Source organism: Aptenodytes patagonicus, chromosome 5 (assembly GCF_965638725.1).
Source record: "Aptenodytes patagonicus chromosome 5, bAptPat1.pri.cur, whole genome shotgun sequence".
Lineage (NCBI taxonomy): Eukaryota > Metazoa > Chordata > Aves > Sphenisciformes > Spheniscidae > Aptenodytes > Aptenodytes patagonicus.
In genome coordinates this window covers 41,204,508-41,227,833 of record NC_134953.1, presented here as the reverse complement: position 1 = coordinate 41,227,833, position 23,326 = coordinate 41,204,508, and the positions used below count along the sequence as shown (strand labels likewise).

The following is a 23,326-nucleotide window of genomic DNA, read 5'->3' as shown; positions in this document are numbered from 1 at the left end:
AGGATGGTGACTATGGGGTGAAATGGAGAGCCAAACTCCACTGACACCATTCACCACCGCCTTCCTACCCCGAACATGCTCTTCCGCTGTTGGAAAATTCAAATTTGCCTTATCTGCAGAGAAATCACATGCAGGTGCTGAGCATTTCAATTTGAATTCTCATCCCATCCACATTAATTTGACAATGCAGAGCAAGGTTGGGATTTGCTGAAGACAGTGGGCAGTCTCTGAAGAGCTGATTAGGTCTGAAAAGCTTTTATTGCAGACGATGAAAAAAATCTAGCTTGACTGTTATTCTGGGCTGAGTTTAATGTTGACAGGGGAATAGCCTACATTACTTGGAAAATGACAACAGAAAAATTCAGGCTTGGATACTTCAAATTAGTTAGGCTCTTATTGGACCTGCCCTGATAATCAGGCATATTTTAAAGCCACAATTATTTTCTTAATAGATAAGTATTTCTTTTCCTCAACTGATAAAATAGATGTATTAGTACTGTGCGAATAAGATTCCACCAGGTTAAGAAACCCAAAACAAACAACTAAAACATTGATAACGATAACGAAGAATATTCTTTCCCTTAAGGCAAGTTTAGAGGAAGGTACTCTTACTGAACAGAGAAAAGGTGGTGTGTTTTTTAAAACAATTTCTGGTGAATTCATATCAAATACTTTGTGACACCACTTAATATCAAAGCCAGCTCCAAATAAAGAGAGATTTGCCTGTAGCCCAAAATATCAAAACAGGTTGGCTCAGTCAGGAAAAGAAACAAAGCCATTCATGTCTGATAGTTTTCTCTATCTTCTTTTTTATTTTAAAAGTAAAAACTATTAGCCATTAGTTTGAAATAAAATACCAACTTTCAAAAACTATTTTAAAAGCTTTCCTCCATAGATGGCTTTTATGACTATTGTATTCATTAAATGCCTAAGGGTAACTTAATTTTTAAGTCTTCGTAAAAATCAAAGAAATGCAACAGTTGATTTCAAAGAACATTATCTTAACATTACTGTCATATGCATTTATGCCTGTCATAATGGTAATAAACAGGATCCCACATTCAGTGATTTTGATCTCTCTCTCATGCATGTGCATTGATTTCTCCACAGAAGTAGAAGTGATCCCCACATCTTTCAAATATAAAACACTCAAAACCATATAAAAGAAATCCATATAAATACGTGAGGTAATCACAAGAAAGGAATCTGGGAGACTTAAGCACTTTAGGTTTTTATTCTGCCATTCTCATACCACCTAGAGATGGCCGTTATTACCCACTGTACAAAACAGCATGCAAGCTTATCCGTGTCCAGTTTCTACATCTATCTGTTCAAGTGATAGTGACAGAAATGTTAGAAAAGGAGAGAGTTCAGAAGGGTTTGGGTTTTTTTAAATAAAAAAGTGAAATAACTTTGCATTAGGAAATGCTGATTCCACAGGACTAAGAATTGTTATAAACATATGTTTATCTATTTCTCAACTATTTTGTTTCCTCCAGTATCTCAGTGATATCTGAAACACATTAATCCCAGGGATTATAAAATGGAGCTTATATCAGAATGGGCAAATACTTTATTGAGACCAAAATATCTTGTTGTAGGGCAACAGATACTATTAAGTAAAAGCTGCACAAAAAGGAAGTTAAAAAGTGATTCTCTAGCACCAATGAATAATTATTTTTTTCTATCCTCACTAACCTACTTATGTCGAAATTTCCATGGAATAGAAATTAATCATCTTGCCCAGTTTCACTGATCCTTAACATCCTTTTCTGCAGACTTTTCTCAAAGGTCAGTATGATGAACCTGCTAGAAGCAAATACATACTGGTGCAAGGGGCAGAGACACGTCCATAGGACTGTGACTAATGAACTTAATATTTTAGATTTCTACTGTGGCAATCAAAAAATCACACACTTTCAAAGGTCATGCACAGCCAGTTTTCCCCACTCTCCACTGGCAGATCACTCTGAAGTGACTCCACTTCTGATATGGGCAGAGTGTTTCCTTTTGAATTATTTGCTGCTAACTACTGAGGATGAGAGCTCTTGAACGGAAATGGTGTTTCCTACCTCCCTGGTTCCCAAGTCATTCCTAGGCAGAGCAACAAAGAATCTCCTCCAGCTAAGCAGAATCTGTTGAACTCTCTGAAATGCTGAATTCAATTCAGACCCATTTATGTGAAGGCAAGGTTTACTAATTTGGTGGTAGTACTCCTGTAGTACAGTGTTTTATTCAGGAAAAAATGCTAGCAAAATGCGCTAATACCTTTGTACAATATATAGTGTAAACATAACCCTTGCAGGCTTCTAATGCCATCCAGAAACTTCGCCAACTTTCCCTTCTATAATCACCACACTATTGCACCTAACGTATGGAAGAATAAGACGTTCATGAAATGTGACAGTAGAAGTCATTCACAGAGTAGAATCAAACAGTCTTAAAATCAATTTCAAAATTGTTTTCCAGCAAATAACTGTAAGATCTGAGCAATCAAGCCTATTTTCCCCTGCAAATCACTGTTTCAAAGTGACTAAGACAATGGTGGAAACCTAGGCCTGGTGTGCCCCAGGGAACAGTGAAGGAGGTCAGACAAAAGTGCTAGACTTCCACAGAGCAAAAAGGCAGTGGGAGCAAGAATGTAGGTAGGCCACAAAAATATTAACACTTACGAAGCCCTCTGAAGGGCTATTGCCAGGAGTTCTATGTTTTAGACTTCTACAATGCTACTAGAGATATATCCCCTTGCTTAGGCATAACGGTTCAAGTCCAGAAATGGACCAGGACAAGTCTGCTTAACCTTGCATGTCCCTGATCTTCACAGGTGCTGCAGCTTGTTACCTTTATAGCAACTTTCTGGCTAGGAAGACTTCCACACATCGGCAGATATGCCTCAAGTTTTTCAGAAACTCTGGCCAGCCTCTTTCCCAGTAGTTAAGATATTTTACATGGCAATAGAGCTAAAGGTTGGAATCCTTCTGTCAGCAGAGGGAAGGCAGCCGGGGCCTCTAACATCCCATAGAAAGGCTTTTCCTAGCAAGATTAATATAACAAGATGCAAAGGGGAGAGCAGGCACTACCACTACATCATGTCTCTGCTGCATGCTAAAAGCTATGAGTACACCCAGATGTGTCTTTGAAGGAGAACGTAGGTGCCTGCCATGAAGAGAACAGTCCTAGGCTATGCATTTTTAAAAGCATCTCTAAAGCAAGACACACTAGAAATTCCCACTTGCCTCTGCTGATCAGTCTAATGCATACATGTGCTGACTATTCTGCTTTTAATTAAGCAGATTTGTGATTAACATGTTGGCTGGTTGGGACCCTATTCTAATGTGCCTTAATCCTAAGCTCTATGGAAGGAGCTTAACACACACCTCGGGCTCCATTCTGCAAGCAGAGCACTCAAAATCAGGCACCAATGTCTCTTATACTCCCCTTCAAATTGTCCAAGACTAGCCATTAAGGCACACCTCTCTCCATTTCTTTTGTTTACTGCTCAAATAATGTCTATGTCCTCTGCTGCCGCATTCCTTAAATACTCTGTAGCACTATTAATTGATAACTACTGCTATTCATTACTTACTTGATGATACTACTGTCTTTCATATACTTTAAATAAACAATAGTTTGTTTACTATTTCTACTACAGAAACAAACAATTTCTGTCCTTGGGTGGTAAATAAATTACTATATAGCATATTTAGCTAAGTTACAGTTGATTTGTGTCAAAGCACTTCCATCAGCTTTTAATGTGCATGGAACATTCTCTCTGAACTCTTCTCCCCAAAGATTATTCTCCTTAATATGCCAAACACTAACAATTAAAAATTAAACCTGGCTGGCAGAACATCTTTGGCTTTTATCATCCTGAGTGTATCATCTGGTCATCAATGTTCATCAACCTCTGATTACAAAAATTGCTATTACCCTTCAGAATAGCTAACAAGTCAAAAATATGTGCCCAGTTCTGCCAATCAAGTGATTCCCCAGGGAACAGCGCTAAAAGCCAGTGGCAGCAATAAACTTTATCCCCAAAACAGGTGCATTCAGTTCAAATACTGCATATCCAATAGGACTGTCTGGTGAGCCGTACAGTTCCACGTGACCCTGTGATGTCTCAGACTGGAAATCCACAATGACTATGAAATCAAGAAAGCAACAATCTTACAAAGTTGTGTTTTGTTTCCTCTTTAAGCTGCAGAACTGTACCAAAATCAGGCACGGCTTCCCTTCCTGCCTATTCCTCTTATTCATCTACACTGTGAAGTCGGATAAAGAGCTTCCCAAAAATTCTCCTGACAGAAAGGAGCTGTATCATTGATTTGCCAGCTTCAGGAACAATCATTGCAAATGCAGTGTCTGTCCAGAATGACAAAGGACAGGCTGACATTAAAAAAAAAATGTATGAGTTACTGCTCTGTGAAACTCATAATAATCACCTTTGTTGTTGAGAGAGTTAGGTCACTTATGAGGGTTAAAGATTTTTCCGTCTCGGGTGCAGAGTATTAATAGGAGCTTTTTGCTTACCGGAGGATCGTGATCCTCAGCTGAAACGGTAGTGATAATAGTGCCCTTGACTGCATCAGGAGCAACCATTCCCCTGTAGAGCTTTTTGCTAAATACTGGAGAGTAATCATTCATATCCTGCAAAACATAATTAAGAGTTTAGTTCTGAAGTTCAAACAAAATTATAGACGCATTCACAATCGTTTTTTTCAAACTCTACCCAATCACTCCTTTCTTATTAGGAAGCCTATTTGCCATACACAGTCTCTCTCGGCTCTCAATTCCATTACTACTGCACAAAACTAGCACATCAGGGAAAGGTGCCAAACTTTAAAAAAAAAAAAAAATTCATGTGAGACAGATCAATAGAAGGAAATTCTGCAGAAAAACACAGTCTCACAAGTAAACAAAGCAGAGATTTCCATGACACCTACTTCTCAAGCAGTGGGACACAACATGGCTTAGCTAATTTTCTAAAATGAAGGAGCTGCTGTTGCTTAACAGTGTTTGATACCTCTAATATGCAATAAATGAATGGAAAATGTCAGATTAGTATCAACACTTCATGAGAGCTTAAGATGGTGTTCTTCAGACTGATGTGTACGCTGTCAAAAAGAAGCTTCAAAGGCTTGAGTTAAGCCCAATTTCATTGACATAGTAGTGTGTGTATGCACATACATATACTTTCACACCTAAATATGTGTGCACAGCTATATATGTATATATACATCCATGGGTACCTCCTTGTGTGAAGTATGTAACCTCACCTAAACACCAGGCTCTGTGGGATTGTGCAAGCTGGCACTAAGGTAGATGCAGCAGTCGGATGCATGTGGCTCTCGGTGACATGGTGCCCCACACATCAGGAGCCGCAAACATTTAGAAACTCAACCAGCATCACAGGTTATTAAAAAGGCATTCATTCTGACTGTCATAAGTTGTCAGAAGGTTTTTTTTGTCAAAATTCTCTCACAGACAGTTCCAGAAAATTTGTCTGTATGTTCCTTTAAAAAAATTAAATGTACATCTCTAAATCACAATCTTTATTCTACTAATAAAACTGATTTCCAGGTTTTTTCTGTAGTTCCACCTCCTTAGCTTGAATTCTATTGGGAACAGATTTATTAATTTTTGCATACTACTATTTCCATTGTTTTGCACATATGGATAACACAGATTAAATTTTCTGGGTTTTTTGCAGAACAAATAAGAAGCATCATATGCCTTCAGCACACAAGAGTGACTTTACTGATCCACAAATGAAGAGCAGACTTTTTTCCCCTTAAAGCAGAATGTGTGCCTGAGCTCTGGGTGAATACAGGTGCCCCCCATCTCTTAGGTAACCCACGCAAACACAGCTTCTCAAAGTTTATATAATGATGCCTCTACCTGTTGTCACAGCTCTCCATGCTGCAAATGCAATATGCTGATACTGGCTAGCACGCTATATTACACAATCATTTAAAACATTCATCCATACCTCATCAGAGGAAACGACAGAATAATAAGCATCTATATAAAAAAAAAAAAATGACTGTTACAAGTCCACATAGTAAATGCCTGAATAATTAATGCATTTTCTTCTGCTGAAAGGTCTGCAATTCAAGTCTTCAAGGCACTGGAAATGCTTTTTCTCTGATTTTCAGATTTTCAAAGAGACAACGGGATCATCAAAAAGTGACTACTAGGCAATTCAAACTAGGAGAGCATTCAAATGAAAACATTTTGGAAAAACATTCAAATTCAAACAGATTAGCATTTTTGCATGGAATTACAGGCATTGAATCTTATAATTTCAATTTCTTGACCTGTTTGCAAGAAAATAATTTACTTCATCTGAAAATTTAATATCCAGGACTATTTCACATAAACAATGTTGTTTCTCACGGCTCTTCAAACTGACATCGTACTTGTAAAATAAGGTATCCTTTGTTCCATTTTGCTCCCAGAAGCTCTACTCCAGAGCAATATATCGCTCTGGCAAAGAAACCAACATCATACAGCAATCTCACACTGTAAGACTCCATTCACAGCCATTCTACTCAAAGAAAAGATGGGGAATTACTTTATTTGAAGCAGACACAAAGTAGCTATGAATACAGAAATCCTAGGCATGGAATATTAAAAATAATCTCCAGTATGGTAGGAGAAATGTGATACAACACTACATGCATAGGTCTTACAACTGTGTAAATCAGTGTGTGTGGAACTGTTTTGGTTTGTAGACCCTGCAAGTTTTCCAGTGGGATACACAACCTTTTAAAAACTGCATACACACAGGGAAGACACCTTCTGACCTTCCATATGAAGTCTCCACCTGGGGTAATGACCCAATACTATGCTTATGATAACTTATTTTTTTGCAGCTTTTGCTTCCCATGATCTGGATGCTTAGGATCACCTCCATGAAGCAGGTTAATTTTCTGAAATAACCCAGCCTTTTATCTGTATTTATTCATTTATTTTGAATCCATCTCTCTGTGCACCTGCAAATCCACAGCCATATCTGGTCTTTTTTCTTTGGCATAGCAGCAAGAGATCACACTCTGCTGTTTGCTCACTGGGGGGTGGGGGGAATCACTGTGTGATGTTTTGTTATCTTTTGAATACCTTTATGTGACCTTAGCACCTGAAAATCTGTGACTTAAGGTATTGGAAAGTGTAATCCTGTTTAAAGAAGATACACTACATCCTCTGCTATAGAAAATGACTAAGTCATCCTACTTAATGCATCTATTTTTCAAGATACATGCATCAGTACAAAATACACAGGAATTTTTAAGCAAAGCATAAAGTAGGACACAGAAAGCCTTCTGCCTCTCTAACTTATCTTTCCTCTAAGACAAGCTTTACGCATGATTGTGCCTCATAAACCTTAGCCGAGCCAACCAAACAGGCACCAAATGTTTCAGTCATATCTAGACAGAACAGCTCCATGTGCTTTTCTTCCCCACTCATCTCTTCCTGAATCCTAAGGCAGCCACTAATTTTTTATAGCAGAGTTCAAGCTTAAATGTTTCCACTTTTCACAAAATAAAAGTTCCCCATAAGAATCACCACAGGTCTTCTCATTATGCAGCTGCAGTAAGTGCACTTCAGAAAGCAAGACTCTCATTACAGCCAGGTGATCAAGTCTCATGTACTCATCACAAATGTCTACGATGAATAACTGCTAGAAGCAGAACAGGGATTTTTGCAGGCATAAGGTTTAACATGCAAAACACACAGATGACATGGAAATCGGCTTTTTTTGGTTGTAAAGCTTGCTTTATTCTAGTAAAAGTCTTGGTTCAGAGGTGGTAGGAAGAACTACTCTTCTGGGCAATTCCCGATAGAGCAAGTAGAGATTTTGATAGAGACATGTTGAAAAAATTCATATATTATCATCTCCAACTGGTATAATTTCTCTTTACATATTATGGACACTTAGAGTTACCAAAAAGGTCACAAAAAGAAACTACTGACTTTCTTGCAAAAAGCACCACCACCAAGGATGGAATACAGTCTAGATCTGATTTTGTTAAGAGCACAGAAAGAAAGCACACTCTGTATTTTCTGTAAATAGCTCAAGAGGTCATGGGCATGATCCGCCCCATCCCACCCCCAAAACCTGTGCCCCTGTAGTCGAGGTTCCCAATCCAATTTTCTTCATCGAAGTGGACTTAACAGTGAGTAGTGTTCAGCATTCCCTGACAGATACAGAGACAGAGTTTTTAGGTTTTCATCACAGAGGGACTTTGGGAAAAAAGGTAACATTTACAGAAAGCACTGGGCTTCTGTCATTACTGGAGACCAAAGACATAGACATGTTTTTGCACAGAAATTGAAGATTACTCCATACCTGATGGCTTCTGCTTAAAACACCACTAAATTGTGGTGTTAGAAATGGATGCAGCATGAGAGTGCAATCCCTAACCACAGGTTAGGAATAGGGTAGTAACCTTCCACAAAGTGGTAGTAAGAAGTAGTGTAATCACCTTTTAAATCTGGGGCATAATCCTACACAAGCTCTTATGGGCAAACTGCAGCATCTTATAACTGTTCACAGTTCATTGCTTCAGTCACACATATCCAGGTTGCTATTAAATATCAGACACACACAAAAATATGTAAATGTAAAATATCGGTAATGGATTCTCTATATATCTCACTTTAAAATACTTGGGCTGTGTCTTTTGACAGTAAGGTAATAGCAGCCACATATTTATATATAAATACAAAACAGCCTTTGTGTCACTGCTCATCTAGCTGCAGATTTATTATATTTTTATACATCTTTGTTTACAAAACAGAGTGAAAGCCAAAGCATAAAACCCCCAAAGCTTTCTCTCTATCATAGATGCTCTTTATCTACCACTTTTTGTTTGGTTTTGTTTCACATGGCTCACACTGGGCAGCACATAAAAGCAGAACAGGACACATCTTTACATCTTTCCCTTGCACAAAGATTAAGAATCAAGTGTGAAGGAAGCACAAATATTATTGTTCTTGAGAATCCACATAAGTACTTTCAAAAGCAAATGAAGACGTAGTAAGAGATTTCTTGATGCAAACTCATTTGTTAACTCAGACGTCACCCTTAGCATGTGAATGATCCCACTTCCTGACCAACTTCCTTACCCTCTGAACAAGACACATCTCATTCACAAGATTTAAAGGGTTGTTATTTAGCAAAAGGTTTGTAGGAAACAAATACTGACCTGTCTGCAAAGATTATGAAAATGCTGAACAAAAATGTTGGTGAACTAAGATAGTCATCTAGGAATGCCAATGAGGAGAAACAAAGCATGTGGGAGGAAAGGCATTAAGGAGCAAATCAATATGTAATTTAAAAATCATTAAGACAGTCACTAGCTGTAATGTACTAATACTAAACTAGGTGACTGCCGACATGGGAGGGCAATATACAACTAGAGCAGAAGAAAAATACCTGCAGTACAGCGTTCCCAGCATAAAATTATCTTGTAAACTTAAATGGACTTCACAGACATTAATATATTTTTAATTTATGGTGACACCAAGAGACCTTTAATGCTTATACTCCGCTAAGGTAAGAATGTAAGCATTTAATATCTGGGTGAAATAATCCCTCTTCCTCCTCATTCACTAATCTGGGAAACACACAAATTGGATTCAAATGTCTGCCTTCTTCCTTGCACCATCACCGCCCCTTAACTTCATCTGAAGTGCATTCAGCTCAGGGTGTCGTGTGTGCACAGCGTAGCACGGACAGCACAGATCTGTGTACTCACAGGCAGCGAGCAGAGGCTACCCTAGCTCAGCCACTTTGGCAGCTCCTGGATCCTGGAGTCACCAGGATTTATGACAGCCTTTGTCACAAACTGGAGCAGTCCCAGTGTTCCTCTCTGACCTCACAGTGGATCCTGCAGATCCACCTCCCAAAGGATCGAGAAGTGCGTATGAAAATGAAAATGAAAACCCACACTTCAGAAACATAACCTGAGCAGCAAAGCCTGTGAAGGTCAACTGCACCAGGAGTTGCTATGGTTGTTCCAGGGTATTTGGAAAATCCTGCCTGAAGGAAGCAGCCGGATACACTGGGATTACAGCTCCTTTCTGCTGGTTGCTGAGAGCAAGGCAGCTGTGATGAGCTCAGGATGTGGCCCCTTCTCACTCCAGTGAACTACAGCTGCAGCTCATGACTGTTACCATGTTTCAATTAATAAAAAGCAACATTACAATGAGTGACAGACTTGTCTGATTTGAATACTACCACTAACCTAGGCTTTCTAAAGAATAATAAATTTTTTTGAAAATGTGTTTTGGTAGAAATCTTGTTTTGTAAGAGAAAAATAAAGAGTAAAAAGTTAATTTTTCATCAGCTATCTCCACACAAACAGAAGCAACTCCAGATGACACTCCAATATATTTGATATATATCTTTATGTGTATATACATATATTTATGTATACATATCTATATCTATCTCAGGCATAATAATTTGTGCAAATGCCCTTTTATCCTACAAAGGGAACCCTGTTACTGCACTGAAAAAATTGCTGCCTTTAGCCTGCAGTGCACTAGAGGGCAGCCCTACCAAATGGGAGTGAAGCCTCTCCTCCCCCAACACCCATAAAAATCAACGTTTTACCCTCTCCCAATTTCCTTCTTATGAAAACAGGGTTATACTTTTTTACATCTAGTCATCTAGGGTTTGGATTTTTTGGAGCTTATAAAATCAGTCTGATTTTTTTAATTCCTGTTTTTTGTAGTATGTGACCTAATTATAATCAAGCATTGATTATTTATTAAAATAGCTGTAATTCCATGACAGGAAAATCTAATTATTAATCTGCTGAACAGTTCCAGAGGGACAAATTCCTGTCAAAGAACACCAAAATCACAGATTCTGTTGATTTATCTAGACCAGAAAGAGAATCACACCATTTAAAAGATTTTCACCATTACCAACAGAGTACACGTGCAGAGGTGCCTACCCGGGGAGCCTGCATTACAAATGCAATTTTGCATAAAGCTTCCCTTTCTTCTTGCCTCTCTTCTGAACTGCTAAGCAGAAAGCATCTTACCATAAAGATTCTAAAAGTCTATTATGAGGAAATGTTTTACTCTCCTATTTCTGACCTGTTGACAAAATCACTCAGTAAGTTTGTTAGCTTCTTAAATATTACATTTTCTTGGTTTGCAAATAGTTTCATAAAGCATTTGTAAGTACATCCATGTGTTTCTCCTACCACTTCAGGACTGTGCTCTTTGATTATACCTGCTGATACCAAGGTTTCTAGTTAACTATATCTAAGTGGAAATCAACATTCCCTTGCTATAAAAAACAGCGTGACTGAACAGCGTCTGAGCTAATAAATGCATATTAGGCATTTACAGCTCCTTTTGCAGTCTGCTGACTTTTATCACAAGTGTAATAACTAGGAAAAAAAATGTATTTTCAAAGCGATCCCTCCTTCCACTAATGTTAAATGTACATAATATAATCCCACAAAGGGAGAAAGTAAAAAGGTTTACTTCAAAGCATAGCATATGTCACACACTGAAATTTTCAAACCTTCCCAATCTTTTTGTACAACTACAGATATGTATCTGTAATTTTCTACTGTCATTTTGTTTTGAACATCTGCCAATTAAGTCTATGTGCACATTACCAGAGCTGGTGGCTTCCCATCTGAGCTGCCTCTAAGTGTTTAATAATCCCCTGCTGTTTGGGGACTTCCAAGGGCGCATTTAACATTCCTCTACTATATCCGTGAAACTCTCTTCTACAGAAAAGAAAGAGGTGTTTTGGTATCACTGTACTTGAACATCATTATTCCTCTTGTTTCTTTACACATAGAAAGATGTCATTCAATGCCTTATTTAAAAAAAAGAAATCCAAGAGATTTCATTACTAAATAATCAGAATGAAAAAACCCTAAAGGCCACAAGATATCATGGCCCTAAGGGCACCCATAGCCCTTAACGGCCCAGACCAGCCTCACCTAGGCTCCCCAACACCCTGCCCCTGGGCCCAGGACGCCATTTCAGCCCAGTTGGGGCCTTCAGTCTTGCTTCAGTGATGCCATAGGATACCAGTTTCCAGCCCTGCTTCTGGCCCCATCCCCTTTTGCTCCTGGCTGGACTCCCTGGACAGACGCCAGACCGGGTTCATGCCCTCACCATGTCTGGGGCTGTCGATGGAGCCTGTTGGTCTGCCCACCTGGCTCTGTCCCCACAGGGACTGCACCCAGCTGGGGAGGGCACTGCCCACACTGGGTCACCCGCGGCTCCCGGCTCATCCCTCCATGTGCAACAGCCTCGCTCACACTAATCTCTCACAATAATTTTCAGTTTCTTCATCTGTTAACTACCAGATCTTTGACCTCTGCCACAAGGCCTTATCTTGCCCTTTAACAAAACATTTTTGGGGCCCAAGTGTGCAAGTGCTTTCATTTTGATGCAACTATGCTTTGCAATGGGTTCCTGAAGCTCTGCTTAGCTTTAATGGAAATGCCAAGTGCAGGTTATCCCTTGGCAGAAACCTCTCCCGCATGGTGCTAATTGATGTTCGCACAGAATGAGATCTTTTCTACCATCATTACATTTCAGCTACAGCATCTGTAAGTGCCATACTTTCTTACCATCCATTCCTCTGGTTCATGCTAACCGGTAATAGCCATCTAGGGCCTTCAATTCTTTCTGTAATTTCTCAATTTCTGCAAATCCTCATTTGATTATATTTCTATTATTAAACTTACTAAGTTTCCAAAGCCTTTCAATATGATGCTAATCAACCTTATTCAGAACAGTACAAATGTACAAATTTAATATTAAATATTAAAATGCAAATTTCATATGCTTTCATGTCACAGTGGTATTAAATTACTTGATAGTCTAAAAATAAGTTTTAAAGCTCTTCTGAAACAAGGTCTCTGGATTTGGAGTCACAGACTCAGCACTGAAACAACTGAAAATTTGAGCTGTGGCTTCAAAAAACCATTCTCTCACAGATGAGTTTATTTTTCTGAAAGAAAACCAAGATGTTATTCAACTATAATCCCTTTCCTACAAGATTATCTTTTCTTTTCCTCTTCCCTTAAAAGTCTACCGTGCCAAGAGTTGATTGATATATATATGTTCATGCATGCGTGTAAACTGTATCTATTCTTTCACTAAGCAAACATTCATGCAAGCTGAGAGGATACAACACTATTCTCCAGGCCTTAACAACCACTACCAATCCCCTAAAGGACTACTGTAGGCAGTTAATATACTATCTAGAAGTGGAACAATAACTAGGATCTTAAGATTTCAAGCAAGCTCTCATCCTTCAGTTAAAAGACTGGTATTATTAACTTAAATGAGTGATTTGTTGTAATTTACCCAAATAATTCTGCAGAGTGGTTCAGAGCAAGAGAATATTACACATCCAGGTATATCTAGCCTTTCAAATTGATTGCAAAGGGATTAGAAAGGAGTAACTGTACAATGGCTTAAAATCATTGAGGTAAAATAATTCTTTTTAAGCTATTTTCCATTTTGTTTCCTCTGTAATTCGTACTTTCATTTCATCAGTCAGTTTCTGTAACTTATACGAAGAAGGTGAGCACAGAACAATTTATACTTCCTAATGTATATGATAAAAGTAATGGAAAAAATCTACTTATCACTTATCTCACTGATTCTTAGCTTTAAAACTTTTTTTTTACAGATTCAGTAACAAGTTAGTTTTATTATCAATAATCATATAGGTGATGGAAAACTACTGTGACTATTTCCACTTCAAATCACATATGTAAAAGAGTGCTTTCAAAGTTTTGACTCATGAAAAATGCAGCTTTTGGGGCAGGGGGCGGAAAGTGAACTCATTACATGGCATAATATAGAAATACCTGATTTCACCAGATACTGGAATATTAAGAACTTGAAGTCCCTTCCCATTCTTTATGTAATCTCTTAGCCTCTTCTAATAAACATATACCACCCTTAAAGGTATTCTCCTTTAAGTTTCATGCATCTCACCAGCACATTCATCCCTCAAGACACGTACCTAAGTTTGCAAGCAAACCTTTATTTGTGAGGTATTTGCTAAGGTATCATTTCAATTTTATATTTACATTAAGTCCACTGCAGTAAGCCACTACTTGAAAACTACTCCTAGCTGTGCCACAAGTATTTGAAATATATTTTAGATTTATATATCAACCACAGTGACTAATTTAGAAGGACTGAGGTTAGAGAATCAAGCAATGCTGAGTAACTTCGAGCAAGTTCAAAATCTTTGTGGTGATGCTGACAAGATACTATGACAAATTGTATGAAGTGGGACTTTGAATTTTAATTGTGTGCAGTCCTTCTTTACTTCTTGTTTGAAGCTATACAAAATAGAGGCTTGTTAACATGGTATAACTGCCTTTTTTTCATGTTTAGTGCTCAGCAAGCCCTAAAGTAGCTCATAATATAAATTAAGGGATAATATTCATAGTGGAATATATGAGGTAATAAATGACTAGCAGATGATTGAACAGATAAGCTGAGATTGGGGGGAAAAAAAAAAAAATCTGTTTACTGCCACCGTAGTCCAACACCATGCCCGTTATTCCATTAATGCCACTAGGAAAGAGATAAATACGCAGTTACATTTTGGAGGCAACACAGCTCATTTTTTTAACCTTCCTGTAAGTTATGTGCTGCTGCTGTGCTGGACCGCCCTGTTATTCTTTAAATGGGAAATGGTTTTCATTACATATTAGAAAGGAAGGATTAACTTCATGGATGTAAATTTATTGAAAAAATGTAACTTAAATTTTATTTTAGAAATATTAGAAACTGATGATGTGTTTGACCTTAACTGATTCAATACTGTCTTTTACCTTCCATGTATCCTTCATTGCCTGTATAGTTTCTGGCAGAAAATTTTCATTATTATTGTAATTAAATCTCACCGTAACATGAAATCCCACCATAATGAAGCAATGATGTATTGCTCACCTGCTCATTAGAAACAAAGCTTGAGTGACTTTCTAGTAAATACCTGCAGGAAGAGAAAGCAGTGGCAGCCACACGTAAGCATGGCTATTTAAACATCTGGTGGAGCAGGGTTTGTCTCCCTAATGACAACCTGTGGATCCCTCTTCTCCCGTTCTTTCCTAGTGATAATTTAAGCATTTTATAGACACTAAAGCCACTCACTCCCCAGCACTCTGCAGCAGTACACTACACGTGATCTGTGAGAGGGGAGGGTCCTGCCGTAACATTTAATTCCACTGTCTCAAATGCTGGGTTCCTGCATACTTTCTCCATCACACCTTTATTTTGTTTGCTTTACTGTTGGCTCCGATTGTTTGGTTTGAGAGGGTGATTGATCCACAAACATGCAGCTTCTTCTAACCCTCCCACGCTAGAAAAGCAAACAAATTATATTTCTCCTTGTTCTGATTCAAGGTACAGGTTGTCAGAGAAACAAAGGGAGCTTTCTTGTCTAAGCAAGTCGGAGCTCTGTATTGCTATGGCATCATTACAACCAAGATCATGCCATTTGCTTCCAACTTGAATATGAAGCACCGCAAGAACGGTCACATTGATGAAGGACCATTCAGAGCTACCATGCCAGAAAGATTTAGCTGTTACACATTTTTGCACAGTGTTTTTTTTTCTTTTACGCAAAGTTCCCAAGGAAGGGAAGACTTAGCATAGTGATTATGAAAGATTCAAATTCACCCCCACAATAAGTACCAATCAATGCATATAATGCATCATCTAAAGCATATGTTGACTTCCAACTTCTCAATGGTATACGTCTCTTGAAAAACTAGTTTGACTGTTGCAGTTTGTGTACTCTCTGATGATAGCAATATGTTTATTGATGTTCATAGGTAAAGTCAGTTTTACTAAATCTGGAAACTCATTGTATAATGTTTATAACAGTCCACTAGGATTAAGGCATGGTAGAAATTATATGAAATATTTGGTAGGCAGTGTCGTAATACGGCATTGCTAGAAACATGTAAATCTGTTTTTACTTATTCTTGCTGCTCTATCACTTTGAATCATCAGCCAGAGGTAATGGCTTCATTACACTACATACTCTACTTGAAAAACTAAAAACTCTACTTGAAAAACTAAAAAGAATACCAATCCCAGAACGCAGAAGGAGGAGAAAAAGCAATTATAACAAACAAGAAAGAGACATAAAGTAATACAAAAATAATGCTGGTAATAATAATAATAAGAGGAGGTCACAGCATAAAATATGCAAGTACCTTACAGGCCCCATGATATAGAAATTCTTATAATATGTATTTAGGAACACATTACTCATTTAAGATCAATATAAACTAGAAAAAGGTTAGTCCTGTTTCTGTTAAGAAGCTCTATTACCATAGTAATTGTTTTTAAATGCTAAATCCTAATAATAACCACACCATTTGAACAGTAATGATTTTGCTTCTTCCAATACTGGGAAACATTTATATTGTGAGGGGATGCTTGTGCATACTGCAATATGCACTACAGGCACTCCTAGCAAACAATTCAGCCCTCTCAGACACTGGGTGAATGCAAATCTCTGCTGTTCTCATGGTGAGAGAAATTATGCCTTGACAATGGCAAACCACTGAAAAACAGCACACAAATTGTTTCCTGGAGTTGCTAATGCTTTTATCCCTTAAACTATGTTTTCAAGACTGATAAAATTTGCTATGTCTAACCTGTATAATTTTTCATATATATATATTTAAAAAAACAGATAAAAAGTTTTGTGTTCTTGATTACAGATCAGATTACAATCATCAATTATTCTGGATGAATACTTGTGCAATCCCAAGACAAGATGACTCACTACTACTGTCAGTTTAAGGTGAAAAGTTATGAAAGTAGCGAGAGGAATCTGAGAACTGGGGAAAAAAGAAAAATCTCAGTCTGTTTGAGGTGGTTTGCATCTTTCTGGCAAGAAGAAATCAATGCACTTATACTATTTCTCCTCAGTAATACTAGAAAGGATGCAACAATTTATTAATTTACCTTTGGCTTTCTTCAAAGAAAGAGTCCTAAGACATCCATACAATGTAAAGGGCCATTTGGCTGCAGCAGTGGCCAATAATGTATTTCAATACTGACATGCAGGTAACAGATTAAGTTATTTTTTCTGCAGTGAGTATTCTGCTATGCAATCTGTGTTTTGATCAAGTTCAGGGAAGGTTAATACAAACTATTTGTAACTTGTCATGCCAAAAGCTGAAAGTGAGAGTCTAAAGAAAGTCAGTGTGTCTATCTACCCTCCCCCAAGCCAAAGATCAGTGTGATTATGGGTATACTGCACTGCTGCTCCTTCAGTTTTATATCACATAAATAATGTATGAAACCATCAGATGTTGTCCATCTGTTGGTTAACAGAATCCTATTACACATTAAAAATTACAACACTTTCAGTTAAGAGCTGGACTGTGAAAAATGACAAATGTTAACAGAGCAACACAAGCCCAAAAGGACTTGGAGACCTCTGTAATACAAATAACGCTCTGAAGATTATAGGGACTGAATCCCTAACGGTTACATGAATTACCTGCTTGGACCCACTATTGCCTTAATGCTTGCTTCTGGTTTTCTCTAGTTCAATTTTGTGTTATTAAAGACTGCAATCGGCACAACTGTTATGTTAGGGCCTACAGTGTATCTGCAGTTGGTTTACTTCCTATTTGGGGTCACAAACACTGTATTAAAATAATTACTCTAATACCATCTTCTAAATAAAGGAAAAGCACATTTACTACTATGAAGAATCAGATACATCCAGTTCCTGGTCCCAGAGCAGGAGCAAGAGACAGGCTGAATGGGAACAACTCCTCCAGAGCCATGGCAGAGGGATGTTCATCCCCACGCAGAAGCACCCTGTCCCTGAACACAGGCTCTGATTTGGCAGATGGTCTGGCAGAAATCGTGAGCTTTACAACCCCTTCAATTCTTTGTGCAGACATCTTAATTGGTCAACAAAAACTTATAAATTACTCAAATGAAACAATGACCATGCTCATCAGGAATTATCTATTTAGCTATGCCCTAAAGCAGGAGCTCGGACCGTGGTTAAGATTGCAGATGAATAAAAGCCTGGATTGGAATCAGGCAATACACTGTGCACGAGGCTCTGACCATGTCATTTATGCCATCATGCATTCAAGACCTAGGGCCAGATTCAGTACCCTGTAAACACCCTCGCTGAGGTGCTGGACAGAAATCAGTTCCCTCCGTCAGCTTACCAGGATGTGCTGACATTGGCCCTGTATAAGACGTGCTCCACCTCTTATCCTCAAGGGAACTTTAGCGCCTTGCACTCTCTGCACTGATCAGGACTTTTCACCCCCAGCAAAGGCATGTCAGCTCTCCCCCTTCAGAACAAGGGGGAATATGAGTCTATTCCATTAAGAACAAACCCAAACTGCACTGCAACGTGCTTTGTTACTTCTGTACTTCTTTCCACACCCAAGGCCTGCTCTTCTCCTTGTTCTCTCTTGGCTTCCAAGACTCTGCACCCCTATCCTGCTGCTCTGTCTCTTGAATCAACCATTCAAGGTGTCCTCCTGTGGATCCCTCTCATCTCACACAGGGGTAGCACAAGGCTCTGATTTCGATTTCCACCTTTCCCCCGCCCTGTAAATTTTGTATCTGGAAAGTTCATCTATAAGCTCAAATTTAACCATTATTTCTATTTTAGACATCTTTTGTGACCAAGGTTCTAAATTTCTACCATCTGACATATAATTCATTAATGACATCTGCCCAACAAAATGAGATATTAAAAATGTTTTTTTCCGCAAGCCCTCCCCCATTCTCTCTACTGCCACTCAAAAGACTACTGTTCTACCTGTCACTCAAGGCTGGAACCTAAGCATCATCTTAATCTCAGCAATATATATAATATTTAATTATGTCCACTGATCTGTTGCAAAAGTCAGCCTGTCACTGAGTATGACCCTTACTTACTACTTTGATTTCTTTTCTGTCTCATTTAAAATATAACCTGCTTGTCCTCACTTTCAGGCCCTGTTCTGTCCCCAGCCTAACACCTTTTACTGCTGAAATTGTTACTCCTGGCTCCAGCCTAGTATTCCAGTCTCTCACATACTGCCTTTGTTGCTTGTTGCTTTTTGCTTTTTGTTGCTCATGTGTAGGAAGAGTTTCCAGGAAAACAAGAAACCTGTGTTTTGATCCTACTAATCCCCTTCTTAAGTTCCCTATTCCCACACCACCTCCTTTGACAGTGCACAGTCTGCTGTTACACTAAGGCCACCGAGTTGAACTGTATTGCTTCCCTGTACCCTGTCATTAATGAATACAATACAAACACACAATCCTACAGGTCATATGTTCAGCCCTATGACGCAGACTACAGCTTTTCTCTGAATACAGTCCTATTTGAAAACAAGTACCTTTAAAAAACCCAAGAAAAATACCCAAAGCCAAACACTTAATTCTTTCAAAAATTCACTGTGCTGGGAAAAAGTTTCTTTTAGGAAAAAAACAGTTTGAGCAACTTCCTCCTTGAAAGTATCACAGAAAAGGCTCAAGGAATGATGTCAAAAGCTATGTTTTCTCTGATTGACTTGGAAACTGCTGGGGAATAGCGCAGACTATTAGGAAACAGGTGACCTGCATCTCAGTTAGAAATTTTGCAGAGATGGAGCAGTATTGTAGAAGCCTTCTTACGTTGTCATCAAAGCTAATAATCGGACACAGTTACCGTCCCTAAAATAATTCTGAGCTCAGTAGAGACTGACAAACAGAATTACTCAAAATCATGTGGCAATTCATAGCATCTGCAGATACACAGTAAGCTGAACCCGAGACTGATTCATATATGCTAAATACTTTCCGCAGACTTACATTTAAACTGAAGTTGCCAGATATGAAGTTCACATTTGTGAGCTATGCTTTTGTTCCTGCTAAAATTTTTGCTTCTTAGCTAAAATACAAGTAATTAAACTCTCTTCTCTCCCACAGCTCACAGTTCTTCACTGACAAAGTCAACAAAAATGAAGCAACTGCGCAAAAGGACTCGACTGACTGGCTCCAGAACTGCACCTTTGTGAATGCAAGGAGGTATGATTTGGAGCATCTAAAATATCCTCTCCTCTTGGATATGAGTATGTCAACCAATTTAAGATAGGTAAGTGCTAATGTTTCAGCTACAAATGCTTTTCATTTGTGGATTGTTACCAAACAGAAAACCATTATCCCCATATTACTGGTGAGATAACTGAAACCCAGAGCTGATGCTGTATCTCTCTGCATAAAAATGATTCATTGTGCAAGACCACTAAATAAGCCTGTTCCTTTGCAGCTCTGTATTTTCAAGCAGCAGAAACTGAAATATAGGATATGGTGTGCCACATCAGCACTCAATACACCCCAATGGTTCATAAAATTACAGTTTATGAGAGCTTTAACTGAAACGTGATGGTGTAGTTTTTGCAAAGAATTCCATTAGGTACTTATTTCAACCTTTCAGGGATTCTAAAGGACTAAACGTTTATGTATGTGTCAGGTATTTTTGTACTTCATAAATCTGCGATCAAAGATTTAACTATGTAATTGCATACAGAAAAGTAATTATAGCTGTTATAAAGTGTATGTTTAACTGAACAAGTTGCTGTCAGAAAAAGGCAATAGCTTCATACAAGTGAAAAAGCAGGAAAGCAGACATACTGCTAGCGTTCTCTGGTCTTTCATCAGGACACCTGTAAGGGTTGATGAAGTATTTTGTAACAAATAGGAGAGGATGCTATCAACTGACAAGTTATTCCTCTTACCTTTAGTCTCACTGTGACAGTAGCAAGACCAGGAGGCATAGTGCCCTTGCTATCAAAGGCTTCCACAAGAAAGGTGAAGGTTGCTTCTGTGTCAGAGAATGATTCATAATCCAAGGACTTCAAAAGCGATAACTCGCCTGTATACTTGTTCAGTGCAAAATACTGTAGTGCTTCCTGTGTCCGTATTCGATAGTTAACATCAGAACCAAGATCAACATCCTTCGCCTAGAGCATGCCATGCAGAAGAAAAAAAAAATGTACTTAAAACCAAACAAAATCCATTTTCACAAAACATCCCTACTAGATTTAAAGAACATCAAAAAGCAAACTAATGCAAACAACTTTAGTTTCGTTATATTATTCTAATAGTATTGGATGTACTTAACACTATTGCACAAACACAAGGAAGACAAATCCACTTAAGGTTATAAAAGCCAGAGATACTCGCCACAGGAAACAAGCACAATATTCTGGGCAAGAGTCACTGGAAGCTCAGTCTGGTTTTGTTTTCTTCCCTGGGCACCTGCTATCGGCCACTGCCAGGGAGAGGATGCTGGGCTAATCAGGTGTTTGATCTCACCCGGTATGGCAGCATGGATATTTTTATTTCATGCCAGTATTTAGACAAAGAATATTAATTTTCATCAGGATAAGGAGTATCATGTGATTGCTTTAGCTGTAACTTGACATTAGATTTATCTGCAGTCAGGTTCAGAGAAAACCATTCTTGTTGAAATTGTCTCAGGACAGATACTTCTCATTAAAGGATGCTGACTAAAACATCAGGAGGATATATAAACTGCTTGCGGGAAGTGAATCTCAGCTGTCTTTACAGATCTAGCTCATCCTTGGAACGATTAACTCTCACTTGTCTGAGTATCTTTTATAGTCAGCGAAGAGAAGACAACACCTCCAGGTGTTCACTTCACTTTACTCCAGCTATTTTAGATTATGATCTTGGTATTGGATGAATTGCTTCTGGAAGCAACTATTTATCTCCATTAACCATAATGTGAGGTTAGACATCGAGGTTTGACTTCAATGCCTAAATCAGTTGAGATGAAGCTCTCTTTTGCTACTAATGTAAACAGGTAGAAGCAATATGATGAGCTTTCAAAAAAAAAAATCAAAAGCACTTTAAATGTGTACAACAATATTCCAAGAAATGACAATAGTAGTGTAGGTTTTGTTTGTTCGTTTTTTAATAATTACTTATTTCCAAATGAACCTAAGCTTCAAAGTATTTTTCTGTACCTGTCTAAAGGTCATGCATTTTTCAGCCTGTTAAGTGTCATAACTTTCCCCGCTCCAGTTTGCAATCTTTTACTGCAGTCTCACTGACAAGTTAAATAAAAACATGCTTAGTATTGCAGAACATTTACAAAACATCTTCTTCACTCTATAATGCTTTCTTACCTCTATTTGCAGGAAGACAGTACCTGGTGGTAGATTTTCTGGCACACAGACCGTGTAGGAAGCATTAGTAAAAACAGGGCTGTTGTCATCAATATCCAGCACCTTGATCGCTAAAGTTAGTGTTGAACGGCGAGGGTCCACAGCTCTGTCTGTTGCTTCAACAGTAAGTTCATAATAGTCCCTTACTTCTCTGTTCAGTTTAACTGCTGTATAAATGCTACCATTTGATGTGATTCGGAAAAGATTGTTGAAGTTTGCCAAACTGTAATGAACTTGACCATTAACACCAGCATCTGGGTCTGTAGCCTAAAGAAACAGAAAAAAGAACCATGTTTTAATGCACATTTTAAATGCCTACAAGGGACATACCTACATGGGAGTAACAAGGTAAGCTAGGGTAATATTCAACAGGGTACTAACGCTTGTGTGGCTACTCTGCATTACTTGTTTATGGCAGCTTGCCTCTCTCTGATATTTTGCTGAAGAAAAAGTATCCCACAGAAACAAATCTCCTAATTTGCAGTGACAGAAGGTAGGTTTACTGGATCCCAAATGGACTTCATGAGAAAATACACATTTAGTTGCTCAGCCTTGGACAACTGTGTACATAAGCAGAAGACAAACCAGGTACTTTTAAAGTCAAGCCCTCAGATACTTCTAATGCTGAAGTATCTTCAGGGTTAGGTGGTGTCTGAGGGGAATTTTTATTTTACACTGTTTGATTTAGGTGTTTCATTGCTGCTCAAATCACCATGGAGTGCATGCTTAGGTGAAAGATGGGTGCAGTCAGCATACAGCTAGAATGGACACATTAGTTAGATATTTTCATTTCACTTAACATGTTTGTTACATTTAGTGATATTTTAATCGTTGCTCTCTGAAGAACTACTTAACTTTCTATAGTTTGATTATCGTGTTCTTCAAAACAAATGTTACCACATTTCTTCCTTATTCTTCTATGCTCAGAAGAGGCAGATGATTGCAATAGAAAACTGTTTAGATTTTGTTCAGTTGGTATCTTTGTTCTCACATACTGAACTAAATCTCAGATTTCAGTATCAGCCAAGTAATTCTTGCTATTACATAACTACCCTTATAGGGATGGACAAAATTCATATGTTTTTCCTAGG

The 23,326-nt window shown here is 38.3% G+C and overlaps 1 protein-coding gene across 15 annotated transcripts in view; it reads right to left on the bottom strand.

Moving 5' to 3' along the window:
- PCDH15 (protocadherin related 15) overlaps positions 1-23,326 on the bottom strand; it is an 896,179-nt gene that overhangs the window by 103,301 nt on the left and 769,552 nt on the right. For all 15 annotated transcript variants that reach the window (XM_076339474.1, XM_076339470.1, XM_076339471.1 and 12 more), the window contains 3 exons: positions 22,197-22,502; positions 20,781-21,005; positions 4,531-4,647 (listed from right to left, as the gene is read on the bottom strand). In XM_076339474.1, coding sequence (XP_076195589.1) covers positions 4,531-4,647; positions 20,781-21,005; positions 22,197-22,502 — 648 coding nt within the window. The remainder of the gene's footprint in view (positions 1-4,530; positions 4,648-20,780; positions 21,006-22,196; positions 22,503-23,326) is intronic.